The sequence below is a fragment of the Jaculus jaculus genome, chromosome 6 (genome assembly GCF_020740685.1).
Source record: "Jaculus jaculus isolate mJacJac1 chromosome 6, mJacJac1.mat.Y.cur, whole genome shotgun sequence".
NCBI lineage: Eukaryota > Metazoa > Chordata > Mammalia > Rodentia > Dipodidae > Jaculus > Jaculus jaculus.
In genome coordinates this window covers 29101720-29126226 of record NC_059107.1, presented here as the reverse complement: position 1 = coordinate 29126226, position 24507 = coordinate 29101720, and the positions used below count along the sequence as shown (strand labels likewise).

Sequence of the window (24507 nt, the reverse complement as noted above, 5' to 3'; positions counted from 1 at the left end):
AGCCGCATGGTATGGCCCTCAGCGCATCCTCCCCCCTCCACACTAGCACAAGTGGTCCGGCCCACACGGCCGTTACGTTACTGGCGCGGGGCCAAAGGTCAGCCCCCCCCCCCCCCCCGCTCCTGACAGGAGGGCGCCATGGGGCGGTTGGGCCAGAAGCAGAATCAGGACCGGAAGCGCCCCGTCTACGTGGCCCAGTTTGGCTCGCATCGGTGTGGTCGTCAGGCTCTGGGTGCTCACGGCCCAGGGTTCGGGGACCGCTGCGACCCGGAGCGGCGGGAAGCCACGGCGAAGACGGGAGTCCTGGACACCCGCCGCAGTTCCAGTGTCCCCGAGTCCTCGGCCTCCGCCTCGGCCTTCTTAAAGCTACGGAAGCCGAGGGAGGGCAGCGGCTCGGAGCCGCCGGCGCGTGCAGGTGGTGCGGCGGGGCGGGGGTCTGGTCAGCCGCCATCTTGCGGGCTCGCGGGCGCCGGGTGTCGTTGGCGTCCTGTCAGCGCTGCTGTCCGCCGGGCAGCCTTCCTTCCTGTCAGCCCCGCTGTCACTCAGTCAGCCTTCCTGTCAGCCCCGCTGTCACTCAGTCAGCCTTCCTGTCAGCCCCGCTGTCACTCAGTCAGCCTTCCTGTCAGCCTCGCTGTCACTCAGTCAGCCTTCCTGTCAGCCTCGCTGTCACTCAGTCAGCCTTCCTGTCAGCCCCGCTGTCACTCAGTCAGCCTTCCTGTCAGCCCCGCTGTCACTCAGTCAGCCTTCCTGTCAGCCCCGCTGTCACTCAGTCAGCCTTCCTGTCAGCCCTTTTGTCATTTAGTCATCCTTCCTGTCAGCCCCACTGTCAGCCTGAGCCCCACCCACAGTCACTCAGCCTTTCTGTCAGCCCTGCTGTCAGTCACCCCGCCTTCATGTCATCGCCACCCACAGTCATTCAGTCTTCATGTCAGCCCTATAGCCATGCAGGCTTTCTGTCAACCCTACAGTGTCACTCAGCCTTACTGTCAGTCTTAGTCACACAGGCTTTCTGTCCACCTTGTAGTCCCGCACACTGCCAGCCCAACAGTCAGGTCACACAGTCTTTTTGTCAGCCCCACTGTCACTCAGCCTTCTTGTCAGCCTTACAGTCACTCACTCAGCCCTCCCGTCATGCAAGCTGTCAGCCCTGTTGTCACTCACCCTGCCTGTCACCCCCACAGTCACTTACTCAGCCTTCCTGTCAGCCCTAAAGTCATGCAGGCTTTCTGTCAGCCGGGCTGTCAGTCACTCAGCCTTCTTGTCAGCCCCACAGTCAGTCAGTCAGCCACCAGGCTGGTCCTGCACCCTGTCAATCCCTGGTGCAACCATAGATGGGGGACCAAAGGAGAAGCCCCTCAGGGGTGACCAACTAAAGGGCATCTGAAGTAAAAATGCAGGTCATTTAAGGTAACCCAGAAAATCGAGATTGGATGGAGCTATGGTGGGTATGCCACCATGCCCAGCTCATATCATGTTTTTGAAAACAGGATTTTTCCCATGTGTTCAATGTACTTTTTAAGGAAAGTTTTAAATTTAAAATACTTTAAAAATATACTTATTTTTATTTATTTATTTGAGAGAGAGAGAGAGAATGGGCATGCCAGGGCTTCTAGCCTCTGCAAATGAACTCCAGATGCATGCACCACCTTGTGCATCTTGCTTATGTGGGTCCTGGGGAATCAAACTGAAGTCCTTTGGCTTTGCAGTGTAGCGCCTTAACCACTAAGCAATATATCCAGCCCAGAATGTTTTAAATTTAAAAAAACATTCCTCACTCTAGGTTTTGGCTATATCCTGATGAATTCTTAAAAAATATTTTTATTATTTATTTGCAAGGGAAGAGGAGAAATAATATGAATGGGCTGACAGGGCCTCTTACTGCTGGAGACACATGTGCCACTTTGTTCATCTGGCTTTATGTAGGTACTGGGGAGTCAAACTCAGGCCATCAGGTTTTGCATGCAAGGGCCTTAAACTGCTGAGCAATCTCCAGCACTATCCTTGTGAATTTATTCCTAGGTACTTAATCTTGTTTGTTGTAAACGGGGTGCCCATTAAGCTTCTATGGATATGAAGCATATTAATTTTGTAAGATCTTCTTTATCAAGGATTTGAGAGAGAGAGAGAGATTATTTTGCTTACTTATTTGAGAGCGGCAGACTGAGAGAAAGAGGCAGAGAGATAGAGAGAATGGGTGTGCCAGGACTTCTAGCCACTACAAACGAACTCCAGATGCGTGTACCCCCTTGTGCATCTGGCTAACGTGGATCCTGGGCAATCGAGCCTTGAACCAGGGTCCTTAGGGTTGACAGGCAAGTGCTTAACTGCTAAGCCATCTCTCCAGCCCAAGTTAAAGTGTTTGGAGAAGGTTTGTCAGTTACACACTTCATAAATAAGCAAGGTATGGTAGAACATTTCCATCTTCAAGAAGCTCAGTCAGTCTGTCTCTCTCTCTCTCTCTCTCTTTTAGGTAAGGTTGCACTCTAGTTCAGGCTTACCTGGAATTCACTATGTAGTCTCAGGGTGGCCTCGAACTCATGACGATTCTCCTACCTCTGTCTCCCACGTGCTGGGATTGAAGGTGTGCGCCACCACGCCAGGCTTCACCTACACTTATTTTTTTTGTTTTTTTTTTCTTGTTTTTTTTTTTTTTTTTTTTTTTTTTTTGGTTTTTGAGGTAGGGTCTCACTATGGCTCAGGCTGACCTAGAATTAAATATGTAGTCTCAGGGTGGCCTTTGAACTTACTGTGATCCTCCTACCTCTGCCTCTTCAGTGCTGGGATTAAAGGCGTGTGCCCACATGCACCTTTTAAAGCAATTTTATTGAGATGGCATTCACAATGTATAAAATTTACAGTATGCACTAATTTTTAAAGTACCTATAGAGTTGTGCAGCCATCATTGCCATCAGTTTTAGAATACTTTTAACCCCACAAAGAAACTGTACTCAGTAGTCACCATCTCCCCTTGTTCTCCCCACTATAGTTGCCTCCTAATCTTAGCCCTAAGCAAGTACTAATCTACTTTATCTCCATAAGTATTCTTATGTTGGGCATATCATCTAAGTGGAGTCATATAATAACTGGCTTTTGTGACTTTCCTAGTAATTCTCTGGATTCTTCCATTATTATAATTTAATCATTGATTCTTATGATTTTCAGGTACATATATTTTCCAAGTATGTTATTCGTAAATAGAAATATTTTTCTTTTTCTTTTCTTTTCTATAATGCCTACCATAAATTTATTTTATCTAATTATAGTGGTTTATATCTCTAGTACAAGATTGAATAGTTGTGGAGGTAATGGCATTCTCATCTTGATCCTTCTCAAGGGAAATGCCTCTGGTGTTTTTCCATTAAATAAGGTACTGGTTTTTCAGTTAAGAACTTAGATATTTAAACTACTAAAAAGTATTTCTCAATTTTTATTATATTCAGCATTTTGTATTTATCATGAATGGGTTTTAAATTTTGTCAAAAGGTTACTATGCTCTATGGTAGTAATATTTTCCTTAGCTTTAGTAATATGGACTATGATATAAATAAGTTTCCAGATCATGAATCAACCTTACAGTGTGGAAGTAAGCTCCACTTGCTTATATTATATTGTTTTCTTAAGACAGTATTGAACTCCGGTAATAATTTGCTTAGAATTTTTGCATTTATATTCAGGAGACAATAATCGATCATTCTTTCTTTGTACTTCTTTACCTGGCTTAGGTATCAGAGTTATACTTATTTCATTAAAAAGTTGGAAATTGGGCTGGAGAGATGGCTTAGCAGTTAAGCGCTTGCCTGTGAAGCCTAAGGACCCCGGTTCAAGGCTCGGTTCCCCAGGTCCCACGTTAGCCAGATGCACAAGGGGGCGCACGCGTCTGGAGTTCGTTTGCAGAGGCTGGAAGCCCTGGCGCGCCCATTCTCTCTCTCTCCCTCTACCTGTCTTTCTCTCTGTGTCTGTTGCTCTCAAAGAAATAAATAAAAATTAAAAAAAAAAAGTTGGAAATTTTTCTTCCTTTATCTATGATATAGAGTAATTAATAGAATATTGAGAATATGTAATTTTAGAAGTTTGACAAAATTCTTCTGTGACACCATTAGACATTTTGTGGGATAATTCCTTCATTTTCTGCATGTCTTCTGTGGAAATTGGTTTATGCTTTCTAGCTCTAAGGAGTTAATTTTGCTAATCTGTATTTCCTTAGGCAACTGTCCATTTCATATAATTTCCCAGTTGTTTTTCCACTGAAGTCTGCAAAGTAGTGTCTCTTAAAAGTTTTCTTTTGTGTTTCTGGTTGGTCAGTTTCAGCCCCTAGAACTTGGCATCATGGCTAGCTTCTTCCTGAGGCAGCTTCTAACCAAAACCAATCAGCTGTCTCTCTGGCTCACCTGAGCAGGAAGGTAGGGCCTAATCACCATAAGATTATAAATACATTTACCAGGGGAGGGCAAGCTCTCTTGGCTGGCTCCTGAACTTCAAGATTCTGGTAAACTTCCCTCATCTCTGCCTGGCTAGGCCAAGAAGAGGGGAGACCCCCACTCTTATCCCCACATGCACTCTGTAGCCCCTCCTGTCCTCCACAAAGCAGGAGCTCTTTGTACTTTTTTTCCTTCCTGTCTAGCTCTCTTTGTTATGTTGCTTCCAGGCCTACCACATGGGTTGTTAGACCATGTGGGTGTATGTATTTTCCTTCTCTTGATTTTTGTACTTCCCTAAATAAATATAATAAGTTAATAATTTAAAAAGCTTTCTTGTGTTTTAAAGGTTGCTTCTTTCTTTCTTTCTCTTCTTTTTTTGCATGTATGTAGTTTCTCTTTTTCTTAATTGAATTGGTGTTTTTAACAAGATTTTTATTAAAGATACTTTATTAGTTTGTTTTTCTAGACTTTTTTCATGAGTATGTGCTTCTTAGTCTTATTTCCTTTTCTGTATTTTCTTTTAATGTATTGGGTTCATTTTATACTTCTTTAAAAGGGCATTTTGTTTACTTTTAATTTTTATCAATAAATATTCAGTGTAATTAATTTGTTCAACCACTTTTAGTACATTTCATAATTCTAATACGTAATATTTCTGTTGTAACATTTTTAAAAGTTCTGTGATTTCACCATGCTTACTCCTTTCACAGTGAAGCTACTTAATGTATTTTAAAGAAATGTTTTTAATTTCCAAGACCTATCCATTCTTTTGATTTTTCAGTGTTTTCTAGTTTTAATGAATTGTGATCAGAGAATATTATTCCTAATATCCCTTCTGTCTTACATTTTACTTGTGTGTTTTATGACCTAATTTATGATACTTCCTTTGCCCCACTTTTCCAGAAACCATGCAGTTGGAAGATTGTCCCTTCAAATCCTCATTTCCTCTTTCAGCTGAGTATATCTCATCAAATTGGATGCTTTGTCCATTGTGTATAGTTTGTGTTTTTGTATCCTATAGATACAAAAGTTTATAGAATGTCTACCTGTTTATGTACATGAGCTGTTTAACACTTTATTGTAAAATGAGTTTCGTGTTAGATGACTTAGCCCAACTACAGTCTAAATGAAGTATTCTGAGAAAGTTTAAGATAGGCTAGGCCAAGCTCTTATGTTTTGTAGGGGATATATATGAAATAAATTTTTGCAAGTACTAATCTACTAATGTTTCTATCTTGCACTAGAGATATTAACCAGTATAATTAGACAAAATAAATCTATGTTAGGCATTGTAGTGAATAAAAGAGAAATAAATAGATTGCTGCTTGCTTGTATGTTTCAACTTATGATAGATTTATCAGAACATAATCCTAGGATAAGTGAAGGAGCCATCTGTATTATGCCCTCCAGGAAATCAGAGCTTGGCAGAGGAAGCATATTATAAAAGTGTGCTAAGTGCTGTGAGGAAGATCTAGGAGCCAGTGCCATATGTGGAGCTCTGTGTCTTGCAGGGAAGGCTGTAGACAGGGGGTAACACATGAGTGGAGTATTGAAGAACATGTAGAAATTTGCCCGGCAGGTATACTGTGTATATGTATGGGAACTGTGTTTTAGCCTAACAGAGAACCATGTGCAAATGGCAGGAGGGGAAAGAATGAAAAATATTACTGAACCATAATATATAGTATACTTGGAAGCATAATGTGAATATAAACCTAAATTGACAAGAATGGAGACTGTGGGGACACATGGGGCAATATGTAGGTTTTGGTATTTGTTCTGTTGAATCTGTGGGAATTCACCTTACAAATTAGCAAAGGAAGGACACTGAACTAGTGATGCTTCTTGGTACTCACAAGATAGCTTATTTCTAGTTTTGCTGGTCATTTTCATTGTACTATCAGCTAAACTGGCAATGTCATATTAGCTGGTGATCAGACATATCGGAACACATATAAAAATCCCCAAGGAAATCTTAAGAGACATTGGTGTACTGATTTACCTTTTCATTCTTTTTAAAATCAGGTTTAGCCCAGAAAGATGCAGCTAGAACATTTGACTTCCCCATACCATTGCATGAAGTTTCCAAAATATTGAAGAAAAAGAAAAAGGTATATATTATTATGTAGGGGGATGAGCAAATTTTGCTTGTTAAGTCTCTATTAGAATATGTAAAGATATTCAAGACAGTGAAAAAAATCAATCCTTTGAATACATTAACTTCCTAAAATGAGTACATATTATAGTTTGACAGAAATGGACCTGGGCTTGGAAATATTTAACCATGAAGAAAGTCCTAATATTTGGTGACATAAAATACACTTTAATCAAATATAACTCATTGGGAAAACTTTCAAAGCATAATTGTATCAATAGATTTCTCACTGCTTGGATAAAATGCCTGACAAAAATCAGTTGAAGTGCCAGGTGTGGTGTCACACGCCTTTAATCTCAGCACTCAGGAGGCAGAGGTAGGAGGATCATCATGAGTTTGAGGCTACCCTGAGACTAATTCCAGGTAAGCCTGGGCTAGAGTGAGACCCCACCATGAAATAAAAAAAAAAAATCAGTCGAAGAAAAGGTTTATTTCAGGTTAAAGTTCCAGAGAGTAGAGTCCATCATAGTAAGGAAGGCATGGGAAAGCAAGAAGCTGGTTTCACATTCAGTCCAATGTGAGGAAGCAGAGCATAGTGATGAGTGCTGACTGTTCAGCTACATTGCTTCTTTTTTATGTAGTTCAGGAACTCAGTCCATGGTTAGGGTGGGTTTTCCTAGAAAATTCCTTACAGATATGACCAGAAATTTGTTTCCTAATGATTCTAAATCATGTCATTAACCATCACAACAATCTATATTCCATAGAATATATCAAACTGTTATAATGTAACATAGGAAAAATTCAGAGTTCATAAAACTACTAATATATCCATTTTCATATCATACTGTTCTTTGCAAAGGCAAATTTATATGAAATTTTTAGTAGGGAAGATGACAAAAATGAGCGTTTATTGCTGAACCCTTCTCACCACTGGTTGCCCAATGTCATGGTAACTTAGGTGGTTTAAACATTTTTAAGATCAGATGCTCTACTAATGTTTGACTACCATTTTACTTCAAAGAACTTATTAGTTGATTATGACACATAAAGTTATGCTTTAATATATAATCCATGTATAGTATAAAATAACATTCAAGATGATCAATCAAATATATTTTTAGTGAACAGCTAGTCTTTCCACCGTACTAAGTCATAAGTTTTCCAAGAACCATTTTTTCTCTTTTTGGAGAAGGAGTAAAGAACCAAAGCTATTATTTACTTTTAACGATCATGTGACATGAACTGGGATATATATTTTTAATAGTTTAATATGTGAAAATATTTCTAGATGGGATTTAAACACTTGTCCAGTATCAAACTGCTAAGTGGCAAAAACAAAATTGGAGTCTTGGCATAGATATATTTGTTTGATTTCTTAGACCTATTCTAGTATATTCACAATTTCTAGTAATTTTACCTAGCTGTCTCCTAAGAGAAACTTTTTTTTCTTGGTGTTTCGAGGTACAGTCTCATTCTTTCTCAGGCTGACCTGGAATTCACTATGTAGTCTCAGGGTAGCCTTGAACTCATGGCAATCCTCCTACCTCTGCCTCCTGAGTGCTGGGATTAAAGGTGTGCACACCATATCCAGCTCAAGAAACATTTCTTTTAAAAAATACTTTTCTTTATTTATTTATAAGTGGGGACACAGAGAAACAGAGGTGGGTGAGGGAGAGAGAATGGGCATGCCAGGGCTACTTGCCACTGCAAACAAACTCCAGATTTGTGCACCACTTGGTGCATCATCTGGTTTATGTAGGTACTGGGGAATTGAACCTGAACCATCAGACTTTTCACAGAAGTAAACAAGTGTCTTTAACCACTGAACCATCCCTGCAACCTAGAAACATTTAATTCTCAACTAAAATACATTAAAAAGTCAGTTCAAAGCTGGGCATGGTGGTGCACGTCTTTAATCCCAGCACTTGGGAGGCAGAGGTAGGAGAATTGCCATGAGTTCGAGGCCACCCTGAGACTATATAGTGAATTCCAGGTCAGCCTGAGCTACAGTGAGAGCCTACCTTGAAAAACAAAAAAACAAACAAACAAAATCAGTTCACTGCCCAAATATAAACAAAGGAACAAAGGAATTTAGATTTTTGTCATTGAAATTTGAATGGGGTGGAATCACTTAAGTAGAACTTTATAGACACTGTTTGAAAGGAAACTTCATTCAGGACAGCTAATGTAAGTAAGTGCTATAGGGAGAAAAGTTGAGGAACTTGCAGAGAGAAAGAAAGAATAAATATATGAAAATGAATGAATGAATTCAGTGACCATAGGAGAAACAGTCACATTTAAATCACATTTACATTTTTAGTTCTCTACATGCTAATGTTGCTTTATATTGATGATACTGTTAACATGTAATGTAGTTGAGTCACTCTCAGTTGCCTACATTCAAGTGCATTCCATCTTTTTCTGCTCAGCATTCCTTAACTGTGCCTATCTTTTTAAGGTTTCTGTATGGAATAAGGTATACAAAGTAATTTCTAAAATGATTGAAGAAAATGAAAACTATAGACACAGACTGAGATGCCAGAATTTATCTAGTGAAAGTAAGTTAACACATTTCAAATTTTTGATTAAAGATTGGTTTCTATAAGCAGTTTATTTAACCTTGAATCACATCATACCACTATTTTCCTAAGTATTACATTCCATTTACAAAACCACAGGAATATGACTATGCTAGTATCACTGTTCATTATAATTGAAAATTATAAAACATGTTGAGGCAGGGACTGTTGAATAGACCACAGGTGAGCATGTAATGTAAGATGCGAAAATGTATGTCAAATAGGATTAATGAGGACAGGAAACACACTTGGCTGTTAAATGTAGATTTGAATGCCAACTTGTACAAATAACAAAACTTACCCATACATATGAAGAAAATCATTTTAGCTAATATAAAATTATATGCTGTGTATCACTTCTTGTGGTCATTTCCTTTTCATGGATTCCACAGTCTAATTAAAGTCTGCCTATAACATCATCATTTCATTCCTAGAAAACTACTCATAACTGAGCTGTACTGAATATCAGATAGTGTGGCATTATGATCAGCAAACAACCAGATGTAATATGTTTGTTAAAGTAATCAGAAGGTCTGGGGTTTCAAAATATTAAGTTGAATAAAATTAATATGACTGAAATGACATATGAACTGATAAACCAAACTAGTTATTTTCTTTCCTTCACATGCATATTGAAGGGCATGCATGTTCTAATATAGGATATGTCCTGTCATGCTGAGTGTTTCTGTGAATTCCCAGGTCTCAATTTCATTCAGTGACAATTTTTGATAGTCATGAACTTGGCAGTTTTTTAAGAATGTTTTAGTAACATAATAAAGTGGAATGTTTTATGAGCAATGTAGAATTGAACCTTATGTTCATCTCATATTGTGCAAATAGTGGCATACATTGATTGCAGTGATGCATATAGAGAAATGACCAGATTCAGGATATTCTATTTCACTTTCTTGTCCAATGAGAATAAGGTGTGGGGTACTAGTCAGGATTCTCTAGAGGTACAAAAACAATAGAATGAATATATGTTACAAAGTAGATTTTTTAGATTGGCTTGTGCAACATAGGCTGTGTAGTCCAACAATAACTGCACAGTAAAGAATCTGAAGCTGCTTAGTCTGCAGGGCTGGAGGCCTCAGCCGTCCTAATCTGGTGCTGAAGGCCTGGAGGAGTTCTAGAGAGCCACTGGTCATTGGTCACACTGGAAGGCTGAACACACTGTGTTCCAGTGTCATCAAAGGAAGGTCAGCCGCAGCAGGTTAGGTGCATTCACCACGAGGAGCAAGGGCAGCCTGGCAAAAGGCATGTATAGGCTGCCACTAGAAGGGCTGCTCATGAGGCACTCCCCCTTTCTTCTTGGAAACACCTTCACAGACCTGCCCAAGAGAGGAGTCTGCTACTTGATTTCTAATTCAGTCAAGTTGACAATAGAGATTACTTATCATAGGGGATAGGCATGAGGAAATAAGAAAACAGAAATTTCTTCAAGAATGATTGAACAGCAGAGCAACATGCGAAATACCTGAACACTGTTCAGAACACTAATCCAGTCACTACATAATCTTGAATTTGACAGGTTCTTTTGAGCCTCAGCAAGAGGCCTTCTACTAAATAGAAAGTAACCTCATGAGTTATTTAACAATGTAGAATAACATGCTGTGTTTCCAGAAACAACTTTTTATGATCAAAACTATCTGTAATTCATTATTTTAAACTGCAGTTTAACCTAAATTACAAACCTTTTTAGTAAAGCTAGTATGTTGAAAAAGTATGATAGAACTTTTATTCTTTAATATGTATTTGACAGAAATCAGTGCAACAGGCCAACTTGAACTTTCATTATGTTGTTTCTAGACTCAAAGTGATGCAAGGTGAATCTTCTCTTCTGGTCAGGATCTATTGAGGTAATAATTGAATAGAATTTTTTCCCATTCCCCTATCTTCTCTTCTTTCATAATAACTATTGCCAGTTCTAACCTACTTCATTCCTTAAGCCAGTGTTTGGCATGTATCAGGCACTCATTAGTTGTTTTTTGGGTTTTTTTGACACTTAAAACTACATTTAGGGGACATGGTTATGCACACCTTTGCTCCCAGAACTTGGGAGGCTGAGGTAGGAGGATCATTACGAGTTTGAGGTAAGCCTGGGCTAGAGTGCCTGCTTCAAAAAAACAAAAAGAATTTTAAAACCTATACTTAAATCCTATTTCCATCATGCTATTGGAACTACTTTCCCCATGATCCTTATACATATATTTTCTTTTTTATTTAAACCTCTACTTAGTTCCTTCTCTTTGAATGTGCTGTCACATTTAATACTATCTCATGACTATGCTTCTAATTTTCCTTCTTTAGTATCCTGCAGGCTGTGTCATGGCTCTTGTCCTGCTTCTCTGACTGTATTTTCTGTCTTTGTTTAACATGTTCTATTTACTGTCATAGAAGTAATTAGTAGTCTATTTTGTCTGAATGTATTCACTCCCAAATAACTCACTGATTTTTATAGCCTCAATTACTATTTCTGGGTATATGACTCAAATATCTTTTCTACTCTGACTTCTGGCTACTTTCCTCTCATTATCTTGAAGTCATTCTATAAATACTTTAATGCTCCCCCCCCCATGTTGTACATTGAGTACATTATTGTTCCCCCTTTTCCAATTGCTCTTGGTTTCCCGATAATCTGGCCTCATTCATCCTGTAGAGAGGTTGTGTTAGAGAGTAATAGAAGAGAAAAGATATGTTTTGGGAAAAAATAGCTTTTTTAAAAAAATTGGTGTTTTGAGGTAGGGTCTCACTTAGCTCAAGCTGACCTGTAAATTCACTATGTAGTCTCAGGGTGGCCTCAAACTCTTGACAATCCTCTTACCTTTGCCTCCCAAGTTCTGGGATTAAAGGCATGTGCCACCACACCTGGCTTAAAAATAGCTTTTTAAAAATAAATTGGAGGGCTGGAGGAATGGTTTAGCAGTTAAAGCATTTGCCTGCAAGGCCAAAGGACCCAGGTTCGATTCCCCAGGACCCACGTTAGCCAGATGCACAAGGGGGTGCACATGTCTGGAGTTTGTTTGCAGTGGCTGGAGGCCCTGGAGCGCCCATTCTCAACCTCTTTCTCTGTCAAATAAATAAATAAGTAAAAACATTTAAAAATGTTCAAAAAATAATTTGGAGGGCAGGAAGGATGTGTAAAGAGGAGAACATATTTTAGATATGAATATAAGCAAATTGATGGAGTGCAACCAAATATAATATTTAGGGAATGTACAATTTGATTAAAGATTGTTGAAGATATAAAACCAGCCAGGTGTGGTGGCACATGCCTTTAATCCCAGCACTTAGGATGCAGATGTGGGAGGATCGCCATGAGTTTGAGGCCACCTTGAGACTCCATAGTTAATTCCAGGTCAGCCTGGGTCAGAGTGAGAACCTACCTCCAAAAAAAAAAAAAAAAAAAAAAAGATATAAAAATTGAGACTGTTTCAAAGAGTATTATTTGAATGCTGGACAAAAACTTGCCTTTTGTTCAGCAGGCAGTGAAGAGTCATGGGACATTTTCTTGATTCATTATTTTAAGTGATTTCAAATAATTTAAGATGTACAGAAAAGTTACATGACAACTCCAATATGCCCTGTTCCTAAATACACCACTCACTAATGTCCTGCCATTTACCCTCTTGTTCTCATTCTGTTTCTGTTTCTCCATATAAATAAAGTATATGTCCTAAGAACAGGAACATCTTTTAGAATTGCATATAATTATGAAGTTCAGGACCTGTAATGTTAATATAAAACATTTATATAGTCTACACTCTATATTCCATGTTTTATATTGTCTAAATAATATCTTAATGGTTGTTTTAAGTACCAACTCTAGTCCAAGAGCATGTATTTAGTCTTTCTGTACTTAACCTATAATAATTCTTTAGCCTTTCTTTATATTCCTTGATACTGATTTTTTCTTTTGGGATTTAATTTTATTGTTTTTTGCTTTTTATTGACAGCTTCCATATTTTTAGAAAATAAACCATGATAATTCCCTCACCTCTCCAACTTTGCCCTTCACAGATCTATAATCCATCATATTCCCTCCCTCTCTGATGTCATCATTTTTCCCTCCTATTATGAGGGTCTTGTGAAGACAGTGCTAGACACTGTGAGGTCATGGATATCAAGGCCAATTTCTGTGTGGTCAGTTGCATTGTAAGCAGTCCTACCCTTCCTTTGGCTCTTACATTCTTTCCTCCACCTCTTCTGCAATGGACCCTGAACCTTGGAAGGTGTGATAGAGATGTTTTAGTGCTGAACATTCCTCCATCATGTCTTCTCAACACTATGGTGCCTTTTGGGTCATCCCAGTGGTCACTGCCATCTGAAAAGAGAAGGTTCTCTAACCAAAAGTGAGAATAGCATTAGTATATGGGTATGAATATTAAGTAAAGTGGTCACAGGGTAGTTTGGTGAGCAAAATATATGCATTTAGCCAAACAAGAGCAGGCATTACACTCCTAGTGCTCATGGCCTCCCCCACCGTAGGCTTTTATCGGGTTTTCAGTACCAGGCGTGTATTCCCTCCCATAGAATGGGTCTTTGCTCTATGGAGCAATTGGTTTCCCTCATAACAGACATGTCACTATTACACCCATTGGCTTGTTTGGCCTGGCTGGCCAAACTTGAGGCTTGCAATGTCCACTGATTTTACCACTGATGGCTTCTGTCTCCCTTAGGCTGTATGCAGTGCAGCTTTTTCCATCTTTCTGTCAGCTGGTCTACTGGGAAAAGGTTTTCAGCTCAATCCCAGTTTGATTTCTCAGTGACCTTGCAGTCTAGGCATGTGGAGTCTTTAGCAATAGGGTCTTATCATCTATTTCTAGTGGGAACCCAAGAGCCTTGGCAATAGCCTATAATATTTTGGGGATATCAAGGACCTCCCTGGCGATTTTTTTTTGTTTGAGGGGTTGTTTGTTTTTTGAGGTAGGGTCTCACTTCTAGCCCAGGCTGACTTGTAATTCACTATAGTCTCAGGGTAGCATCAAACTCAAGGCAGTTCTCCTACCTCTGCTTCCCAAGTGCTGGGATGAAAGGTGTGTGCCACTATGCCCAGCTCTGATATGTTATCTGAATTTGGTACTTTCTCTTTATTTAAATAAATCAAATATAAACATAATGCATGTGTTATAAATATATGAAGATATAATAAAAAGTTTACATTAGGTAAGAAATAGTTCTTGGGCTGAACAGATGGCTTAGCAGTTAAGGCACTTGCCTACAGAGTCTTAGGACCAATGTTTGACTCTTCAAATCCCATATAAACCAAACACAAGGTGGTACAAGGTTGCATATGTGCTCAAGGTGGTGTACATGTCTGGCATTCGATTACAGTTGCTGGAAGTCCTGGTGTGCCGATTCTCTCTCTCTCTCTCTCTCATAAAAAAGGCCAGTCTTTTGGGCTTGCCAACAAAAAAAGAAATAGTTCTTTCTCAAAATATCATATCTGAAGTCGTATGACTCTCATTGATTCCTTATTAATGAGGTTAACATTTCAGAATACATTATATAAACAACTTCAGAGGAAAATGATTTATTTGGTTCAGTGTTTCAGAGATTCAGTCTGTACTTGCTTGTCCCCATGCACTTGTGCAGAACATCATGGTGGGAGCATGATGTGGGGGAGAGCTGGTCACCTTATGGCAGACAGAGAAGGAGAGCACAGGGAAAGGCCAGAGCCAGACATAGCACCAAAGGACACAGCTCCAGTAATCTTCCTCCAACTAGGCCCTTCCTCTTACTGTTTACCACTACTCAATCATGGTAGTTTGATTCAGGTGTCCCCCATCAACTTTGGTGTTCTGAATGCTAGGTTCCCAGCTGATGGAGATTTAGGAATTAATACTTCCTAGAAGCCTTGTATTGTTGGGGGTGGGCTTATGGGTATTATAGCCAGTGTTCCCTTGCCAGTGTTGGGCACACTATCCTGTTGCTATTGTCCACCTTATATGGGCTAGGTAGTAATGTCAACCCTCTACACATGTTATTGTTTTCCCCTGCCATCATGGAGCATCCCCTCCAGTCTGGAAGCCAAAATAAACCCATTTTCCTCAAAAGTTGCTTTTGGTTGGGTGATTTCTGTCAGCAATGCAAACCTGACTGCAACAGTAATGTTGGTACTGAGGAATGGTGTCATTTGCTTTTAGATACTTGACTGTGTAGCTTTGGACTTTTGGAGCTAGTTTTCAAGAAGAATGTGGAAGGATTTGAAACCTTGGCCTGAGAGACACCTTGCAGTGCTATGAGTACAGATTGATGGACTAGTCTGGTCAGAGCTGAAAGGCCTGAATGCAGTAAAAACTGTGAGGGTGAGAAAGAGCTTTGCCTGTACTGGACTAAAGGCAGTTTGTATGAGAGGCTTGCTGTTATGGCTGTGTCTTGAGAAGTTGTGCAGGGTTGCACTGCATAGAAATGAACTGGTGTGAGCAGAGAGATATGGCACAGGAAAAAAAAAAAAAGTGAAATATTTGGGCCTAAACTGCTGCCCATTCATCTGCAATTGTTTGAAAGATTACAACCATTTATATTGGGCCAGCTGACTTGCAGTGGGACAACAGAAAGAATGCAGTCTTTTGAAGGGGACTGAATGCTGAAAGGAGGGTCCTGTTTTTCCAAGTCTGCTTTATTCCCCCCTGAGTTAACAAACTGTCACCTTCCCTGGTATTATGGAGTATACAAAATACAGGAAAGAGAGTGTCATTGAATTTGCAACATGGTCTTGTATTTTGGAAATGGCCATGATGAAGCTGTGAGGATGAACAATGGGTTGCAATGGAGACCTACTGGATATGCTAAAACCATGAGATAGCTGCTAAAGAAAGCTGCTGGCCCCAGATGAAGTTTTCCAGGACAGTGAGTAGCCTAGGTGGAGGGGTGGAATTTGAACTCCAGAGACTTGTTGCTGGTTAATTTGACTTGGAGATTTGTTACTGGCTAGAGTTATTGGACTTGAAGCTATAGAGTTTAATGTTTGCCCTGGTTGTTTTAAATCTTGTATTGGTTGAATATTTCTTTGCTATGCCCAGTGCCATCTTTTGCAGTGTGAATGTTTATTCTGTGCCATTATGGGTTTTGGGGGGGATTTTTTGGTATTATGGCTCAGTTAAGAGACCTTGGATTATGGGGCTATTTGAACATCATTAGGATTGATAAAAGATATGGAGACTTTTAAAGTTGGACTGAATGTATTGTATTTTATATCATGTATCAGTTTATGGGGGCCAGTGGTCAATTGTGGTTTGATTCAGGTGTCCCCCATAAACAGGTGTTCTGAATGCTAGTCTCCCCAGATGATGACAATTGGAAATTAAAGCCTCCTGGAGGCTGTGTATTGTTGGGGGTGGGCTTCTGGGTGTTATAGCCAGTTTCTCCATCCCTGGGTTGGGCACACTGTCCTGTTGCTGTTGTCCACCTGATGTTGGCCAGGGGGTGATGTCCACCCTCTGCTCATGCTGTAGTTTTCCCCTGCCATCTGGAGCTTCCCCTAGAATCTGTAAGCCAAAACAAACCCTTTCTTTCCCTAAAAGATAGGATGATTTGGTAGGATGATTTCTGCCAGCAAGGTGAATCTGACTGCAATACCAATAATACTATATTATGAATCCATCACAAAATTAATCCATTCATTACACCAGAGTCCTCATGATCTACATACAGACTTCATTCACTAATCTTGTAGACATTTCTTTATTTTCTAAGTTTTTTTTTGTTCATTTTTTATTTATTTATTTGAGAGTGACAGACATAGAGAGACAGATAGTGGGGGAGAGAGAGAATGGGCGTGCCAGGGCTTCCAGCCACTGCAAACAAATTCCAGACGCATGCGCCCCCTTGTGCATCTGGCTAACGTGGGACCTGGGGAACCGAGCCTCGAACCGGGGTCCTTAGGCTTCACAGGCAAGTGCTTAACCGCTAAGCCATCTCTCCAGCCCTTTTTCTATTTTTTTTTATTTTCTAAGTTGACATTTCTTAATCTAGTCAAGTAGATAAGATTAACTATCTATATCATTTGTATTAATTTAATTAACGAGATGTGTAGAGCTTCAAAAATCATGTAACTGTTTTGCTCCATAGTAAAGTCACTTTATTTTCTACTTAATATTAAGTAGTTATCAGTATTACACCTGTTTGTCTGTTTTTGTTTTTTTTTTTGTCTAAGGTTTTTGTTTTTGTTGTTGGTACAGTTCAGTATCTTTTTTCCTAAATTGAATTAGAAACTTACCAAGGAAGACTAAACAAGATTTGTCAGTTATCAATTTCTGTGTACTTTCCATGCTTTTTGCTCTTGAAGAAGTAGGTTCTTTTCCTTACATATCCAGGACTGACAACAGTCAGTACTGTTGGAGCAGGGGTCTTTGAGAGGGTGGATTTTTTTGATTCTCTCATGATTTTGAAGTGACAATATGCAAGATTCTCATGAAATAGTACATGATGTAAGGTTGATAAAATAATTGATGGTTTTGTTTCTTTCACAGTTACAGATTAATTACTGTGTAAGATTCCAACAGCCTCAGATTTTGTGGCAACATACTCTCCTAATGACCATCAAGTCCACCAATTTCCAAATGAAAGATACATTGAGCAAATGACTGAGGCCTTGCCTACCATATGTGTGGGTCTAAGGTTTCCCTGCACTCAAGATCATCCAACTTCTTTGGAGAATGCTGAGTAAATTTTCAGTCTGCCAATCCATAAATGAAGCTTTGAATTTTAGTTTATGCAATTTAAATCCATTGCAAAATGAGACATTTATAACACATTACATTGAGTTTTGGGGTGAATGTGAATGAGGATCTTAGGAGTGTTTCAATGTATGTGACCTGTACAACTTGACATGGTAATCTAGTCTGTTTTATCACATGTGTTAGTACTTATTAGATTTAGCATGTAAGCTTAATGCTAGATGCAGTCTGTCTTACTTTGGGTTCAGCCATTACCACCATAAAAAATCTAGTTGTCTTACTGTTCTAGAACCATGGAGTACTACAGACTCCCATGGAAATGAATGCTCTAAATGTTCTAAGTTTTGTTTAATAATTTCTAGTGATGTATATGAAAGTTCTATTTTGTTGAATAAAATATACTAAATATGACTTCTGACATATCATTGATTACCAGTTGTGCTACTGTGATATAATTCTAGCAGGGGTTAAAGGCTACTTCATTGGAACCCAAGATTATGTTATAGTCCTCTTCATCAAAACCCATAATTATGTTATACTTCTGCTTCTTTTCATTTCTTTTTCATCTGTATTTTTATGACTTCCATGAGTAAGGAATATTTCCTCATTAATTCTGTATCTGACTCTTCCTTTCCTTATTGGTTGGAACAAAGAAGTTTTATTTTAGCTCAGTGTTCTGGACTTGCAGCACTATACAAAATGCACCATGAGATGATTATGTCACCTCATGAATATCAGAGTGCACTTATACAAATATAAGTGGTTTGGGTCAGTCACTGGACATGGTCTCTTAATGCTGTCAGAAGATGTCATAAACACAAAATCTATATGTATAACATGTAACATAACTACTGGGGCTTGTTGTCATGTGTGTATGTAGTAGGTGTGCTGTGGTTTGTCTATGTATAGTGTATAAATGTGTGTGCAGATATATACACACACATATACACATACAGAGGCCAGTGGAAAATACCAAATGTCCTCCTCTATTCCACATTATTTCCTTGAGATGGAGTTTCTCACTGAACCCAGAACTGCCATTTTCCATCAGACTGGCTGACCAGTGAGCCCAAGCAATTCTATCTCCACTCCATGTAAGATTGGGGCTACCACCAATACATACAGAAATAAATAAAGTAGTTTGAATGAAGTATTCTAGTGATTGGAGAATAGAGAAGAAACACTTCAACACAAATATCCTGAAGAAAAGATGTCTTGGATCATCTTGGAATCTGTAGGAGTAAGGAAGGAGTTATCAAGAATTCTCCCAGGATCTTCCTAGAACAAAAATGGGTGGAGGGTGAGGCATGTCAGGAAGGCATGTTTGTGGTAGATATTCTTTCAGACTACTCAGGCTGCTATTGCAAAATACCATAGATTGGGTGCCTAATAAACTGAAGAAATATATTTCTCACAGCTTTGGAGGTTAGCAGTACAAAATCCAGGAGACAGCTTGGTTGGGTACTAGTGAGTTCACCATATAAGGTTACAAGCAGTTGACTTCTTGTCATACTATGAAAAGGGGGGTCTGGAGAGATGGCTTAGCAGTTAAGGCACTTGTCTGCAAAGCCAATGGACCCAGATTCCATTCCTCAGTACCTTACATAAGCCAGATGCACAGGTGGTGCATGCGTCTGAAGTTTGTTTGCAGTGGCTGGAGGCCCTGGCACACCCATATTTTCTCCCTCTCTCTCTAAAAAAGAAAAAAATAGGGGGGGCCATCTCTGAAGCCTCTTCTATAAGAGCATAAGCCTTATTCATATAATCCACTTTCCTGACCTAAGCACTTCCCAAAGGCCCCTCCTCCAAATATCATCACAATGGGAAATTGATTTCAATATATGAACTTGAGGCAGTACATAAACATGGAGTCCATAACCGAGACAGTGACCTCAGTTTGGACATGCTGCGACTGATACATCTTTAAGCCATCCAAATGAAGGGAACAAGGAGATAGTTTTATATATGGATCTGGAATTTCAGAGGAAATCTTTCCTGAACATACAAACTTCAGAAGCAATTACTATCCTAATTGATATTTTTGAAGCCAGGGGGTGTTTTGTGAACTTTTTCTGGGGAGATGAATAAATATCTATTCATCACAGAGAAGGCACCAACCACAGATTAAAGATTTGATTACACTCAAGTCTAGCCTGCTAACCAATTTGTTTAATTAGGGATGCTTATAGTACCATAGGTAAAAGGTTACTTTCACAAGCACAGATGGTTATTTACAAAAGCATGAACAACTTACAGATAGCTACATTATTGAAGAAAACGTCTCTTCTAGCAACTTTTAACCAATTCTATACCCCCAGGAAAGGGTGGAACCTTATAAACCCCTCCCAACAGAAATTTAACTGCTTATATATCCTTGGGGAAGGTCAGGGACTTATGAGCCCCTCCCTCTCTCCATGATGTATGGGCCTCACACGGGTGATCACAACTGCTGAAAGTGCAAGAGGGCAACGACCATGTCATGCCAGGATGAAAGCACTCTACAGCTGGGGGCATGGTGTGAGGATGACTTAAGTAAAACACGTGTTGCCCAGATAGACTTGTTTCAGGACTGAAGTCTCTTGTCCCTCAGCTTGTCCATTTAACCCTTTGAGAGAGACCCCTTGTCTAAGGTTTTGAACTCTAAGAGAAGGGCCCCACCTTCATCTCAACTTGAAATGACAAGACCTTCACAATTACCTGTAGGACTGAAAACTTTCTTGGTCTTGTATCATAGTCTGTTCCTTCTCTGAGCAATCATGCTTCTGTCTCTTCCCTTCTTACTGAGAACAGCTGTTACAAACTTCCCACATTTACTGCTCCTCCTACCTCTACCTCCCAAGTGCTGGGATTAAAGGCATGTGCCACCACGCCCGGCTAACTAGGCCTTATTTTAGAAGACTCATTAGGAAGTCTTTTACTGGAAGAAAGATAAGTCCATTTTTTAATAGGAAAATAGGCTATTGGAATGCCTTTTTTGAAAAGTGCATATTTCAGGGCCAAATTCAATAACTTTCTTATAAAGTCTTTATTCTGATCTACTTAGGTCTTTCTAAATGCATTTTGAGACCTTAATGGGAAGGGTTCTTTGTAAGTCATCTTGCTTAGATTAAGTTAATGTCAGTTTTCACCTTGAGGGCTTCACTCTTTTATTTAGAGAATTTCCTTCATCTTTTTCTAGCCAGATGGAAGAGAGATTTTGACTGGACTTTCTGCCTGCCTCGTGTCTTTTTTTCCATTTAAATCAGAAATGGGCAATGCCCACTTCCCTTCTCAAGAAGAGAGGGAATCTCATGTTCTTCATAGCTTTCTGGCTTCTCTTATCTGGAGTTTAAATATAGAGCTCCTAGTAATAGTGTGAGCATAGGGTCCTTTTATAGTTGCCTCTGGGAGGTTCTCAAAGCAGACTTGTAAAAAGCTTATCGGCCTTTTAAATTTTGAATAACAGTCTTAAGCAGACAACAAGATTTATAATGAGACATTTAAAGTGCTTTTATCTATTTTTCATTGGAGATGTATTTATACAGAGAAACAAAACAGAACACTAAATGCTGAGACATAGTGCAAACTTATCTTAGAATTATTACAGACCCTTTGAAATGTACATATATAGAATAATTATTTTCAGTAAAGGCCTTCTGGAAAAAAACTGACATTGTATTCACTTTTCTTCCCACTTTCAATTATGACATGCAGATGTCAGGAATTGGACATAAAATCATGGAAAGTATTCATCAGTGAAAATAAAGTAGGGTTTAACTTCTAAAGTTAAATTGATAAATATGAGAGAAAAAAAGAGAAAGTAGCAATAATCAGAGGCAAGAATAATAGCACTAATTTCCTTTATTATCAAATATGAAAGAGATAAATAATATAATGAGGCTATCTATCCTAAGTGTTAAAAAGAGAACAGTAAGATACTTCAGGAAACCAAGAAAAAGAAAGCAGTGGTTTTCTTCTTCATTTTTAAAATTTTGTTCTGTATTTAGTCTATTCCTTACCAGAGTAACAAATTAAATTAACTGCTGAAATAAACAAACTGAATTCATGCTTATTCTTAGAGTATGTTACTCCAACCTGACTTTTGCTCCGTATGGCCTAGTTTCATTAATTTAAGATATTTGTAACAATGGTCTCTTTTACTGTGCAGAAACTTTTTAATTTCATGTTGTTACATTTGCTCTTTCTTGAGGCTCTTATCTGTGCTGTGGGAGTCCTGTTCAGAAAGTTCTTTCTGTTGCATGTATCTCAAAACATGCTCCCTATTTTTGCCTCTAGCAGTTTCAGGTTTTAGATTAAGGTCTTTGATCCACTTGGAATTGATATTTGTATGGGATGAAAGACATGGATCAAGTTTCATTCTTCTTCAGGTGAATATCAAGTTTTGCCAACACTAATGTTTTTGTCTCATCTGTCAAGGATTAGGTGCCCAAAGCAGTGTGGAATCATTTCTGGGTCCTCTATTCTGTTCCATTGCTCTATGTCTGCTTTTTTTTTTTTAATATATTATTTATTTCTTTATTTGCAAGCAGAGATAGAAGACAGACAGAGAGAATGGGCATGTCAGGGTCTCCATCAACTGCAAATGGACTCCAGAGGCATGCTCCATTTTGTGCACCTGGCTTTACGTGGGTACTGGGGAATCAAATATGGGTTGTTAGGTTCTGAGGCAAGTGCTTTAACCACTGAGCAACCCCTCCAGCCCCATGTGTCTATTTTGATACCAGTGCCATGCTCTATGGTATAATCTGAGCTCATACATTGTAATACCTCTAGCTTACTCCTTAGGGTTGCTTTAGACGGTTCATGGTGTTTTTTGTTTCCACATGAGTTCTTGACCTTTTCTCCCAGTTCAGTGAGGAAGGTCATTCAAATTTTGATGGGACACTGCACTGAATACAGAGATTACTTTTGGTAATATACCCATTTTCACAATATGAATTCTGCCAATCCAGGAACATGTAAGTTCTTTCCATTATCTAGTTTTCTCTTTGACTTCTTTTTTAAGGTCTTGAAATTTTCATTATAGCTTTGTACAATTCTGATCTGTGATAGCCTTTATTGTCTTATAAATTTCTCTTTATACATACACATTTCATTGCTAAACAGTACAGAAACATACACATTTTTTTATGGTCTTTTACCTTATGAGCACTAACTAGGATGACCAGACATTTTATCAAGCAGAGCAAGGGGGGATATGTTAACTATCAAGACAAATGACTCCATGAAATACATCATCTATGGTCCTGCAGCTTAGTGGACACCCAACACTGGTTTTACTGTAGCTGGAAGAAATCACTGACAATGGCCTTGACCTCAAAGGATTGAAGAGGGTTGTTAGAGCAATCCCTGTGGTTGAAATAATCCAGCTATGTTCCTTCACAAATTAAAGAAAGTTGTCTTGGGCATCTTTCCATCTTTACTACTATTACTCTTCAAGGAAAGTGTTAACTGCTCTCAGAGATAAGTGACTGTTGCAGTTACCTTCTCATTGCTGGGACAAAACACCCGACAAAAAGCAACCAGTGGGGAGAAAAGGGTTTATTTTGGCATATAGCCTTGAGAAGAAATTTCATCACAGCAGAGCAGAGGCTGGACATCACATGAGCTGGGGGGTAGCCCAAGAGTGAGCGAGCTCTGGGAAAGGGAGGCTGGGGCTATAATACTTCAAGGCCTGCCCCAAATGACACACCTTCTCCAGCAAGGCTCCACCTCCTGAATTTCCACCAGCTGAGGATTGAGTTTGAAGCTTAATGGCAAACACATGGGGCTATGGGAGACATTTCACATTCAAGCCACCACAGCAACAGAGACACAAAGAATACAAAATATCCAAAATCCATAGGGCCAGAATACACAGGACTAACACTTGAGTGTTGCCCTTTCTCATTCCCAGCACCAGACTGGGTGCCATCCACATCTTGTTCGAGATATAAACTTCAATGGCAGTGGTCAGGGTCCAAATCTCAGTACTGGTGCCTTCCCAGCTCTCTGGTCTTAGCTGCTGTGTACAATCACAGGACAGTGGTGACACAGGCAGCTTCTGTTTATACAGTGTGCCATTTGTCTTGCTTGGTGCTAAGTGCCTCTGTGAGGGGGGTATAGTTAGGGTGACTGGACACCGGAAGGTACAAAAGGCAGGAGAGTCTGCACTTGCTAGAAATCAAAGATGATCTGAGTTCTTATGTCTTGCCTAGTTCCCCAGACCTTTTTTGTTCCCCACAAACAACCAGAACCCCTCCTGGGAGGGAAGTCATTCATAAGATTTAAATATTGTGGTTGACCAAGTTCAGCCCTCCAGCTTGATGTCGGGGCTAGCCTCTTCCTGAGACAGCCCCTAGCCCTAACCAACCAGCTGCCCCTCTGGTTCACCTGAGCCGGAAGACAGCCCACCACTACAAGGTTATAAATGCCTTTGCAAGAGGAAGGCAGGCTCTCTGACCACTTGGGAACTTCCAGCTGCAGGTAATTTTTTTCCCTCAGCTGGTTCTGGGTGGGCCCAGGCACAGCCAGGTTGAGCAGAGGGGAGATCCCCTTATCTCTTACTCTCCACATGGGCTCCTTTAGCCTCTCAGACACCCTGCATGGCAGGAGCTCCTTGACCTTTCTTTTCTCTCGTTTCTTTAGGAGGTTTTGCCAGGCCCTCCACCTGGAGTCTCTAGCCATGTGGGCGCCTTGCCTTGGCTCTTCCCTCCATAATTATAATAATTTAATAATTATCCTTCTCAATC

The 24507-nt window shown here is 39.6% G+C and overlaps 1 protein-coding gene across 1 annotated transcript; it reads left to right on the top strand.

Moving 5' to 3' along the window:
• The first annotated feature begins 138 nt into the window (after positions 1–138).
• C6H5orf47 (chromosome 6 C5orf47 homolog) lies at positions 139–18292 on the top strand. The gene is made up of 5 exons (XM_045152177.1): positions 139–415; positions 6444–6529; positions 8975–9074; positions 10905–10954; positions 17570–18292. Exons 1-4 carry the CDS (start codon positions 139–141, stop codon positions 10913–10915), a joined length of 474 nt encoding a protein of 157 aa, XP_045008112.1. The 3' UTR covers positions 10916–10954; positions 17570–18292.
• The last annotated feature ends 6215 nt before the right edge of the window (positions 18293–24507 follow it).

Bases quoted from the DNA above. Each gene is read 5' to 3' on its own strand.
- C6H5orf47 (XM_045152177.1), top strand. From the start codon at position 139: ATGGGGCGGTTGGGCCAGAAGCAGAATCAGGACCGGAAGCGCCCCGTC. The intron at 416-6,443 runs GTGGTGCGGCGG...TTTTAAAATCAG, and splicing joins GGAGCCGCCGGCGCGTGCAG to GTTTAGCCCAGAAAGATGCA. The intron at 6,530-8,974 runs GTATATATTATT...TATCTTTTTAAG, and splicing joins TATTGAAGAAAAAGAAAAAG to GTTTCTGTATGGAATAAGGT.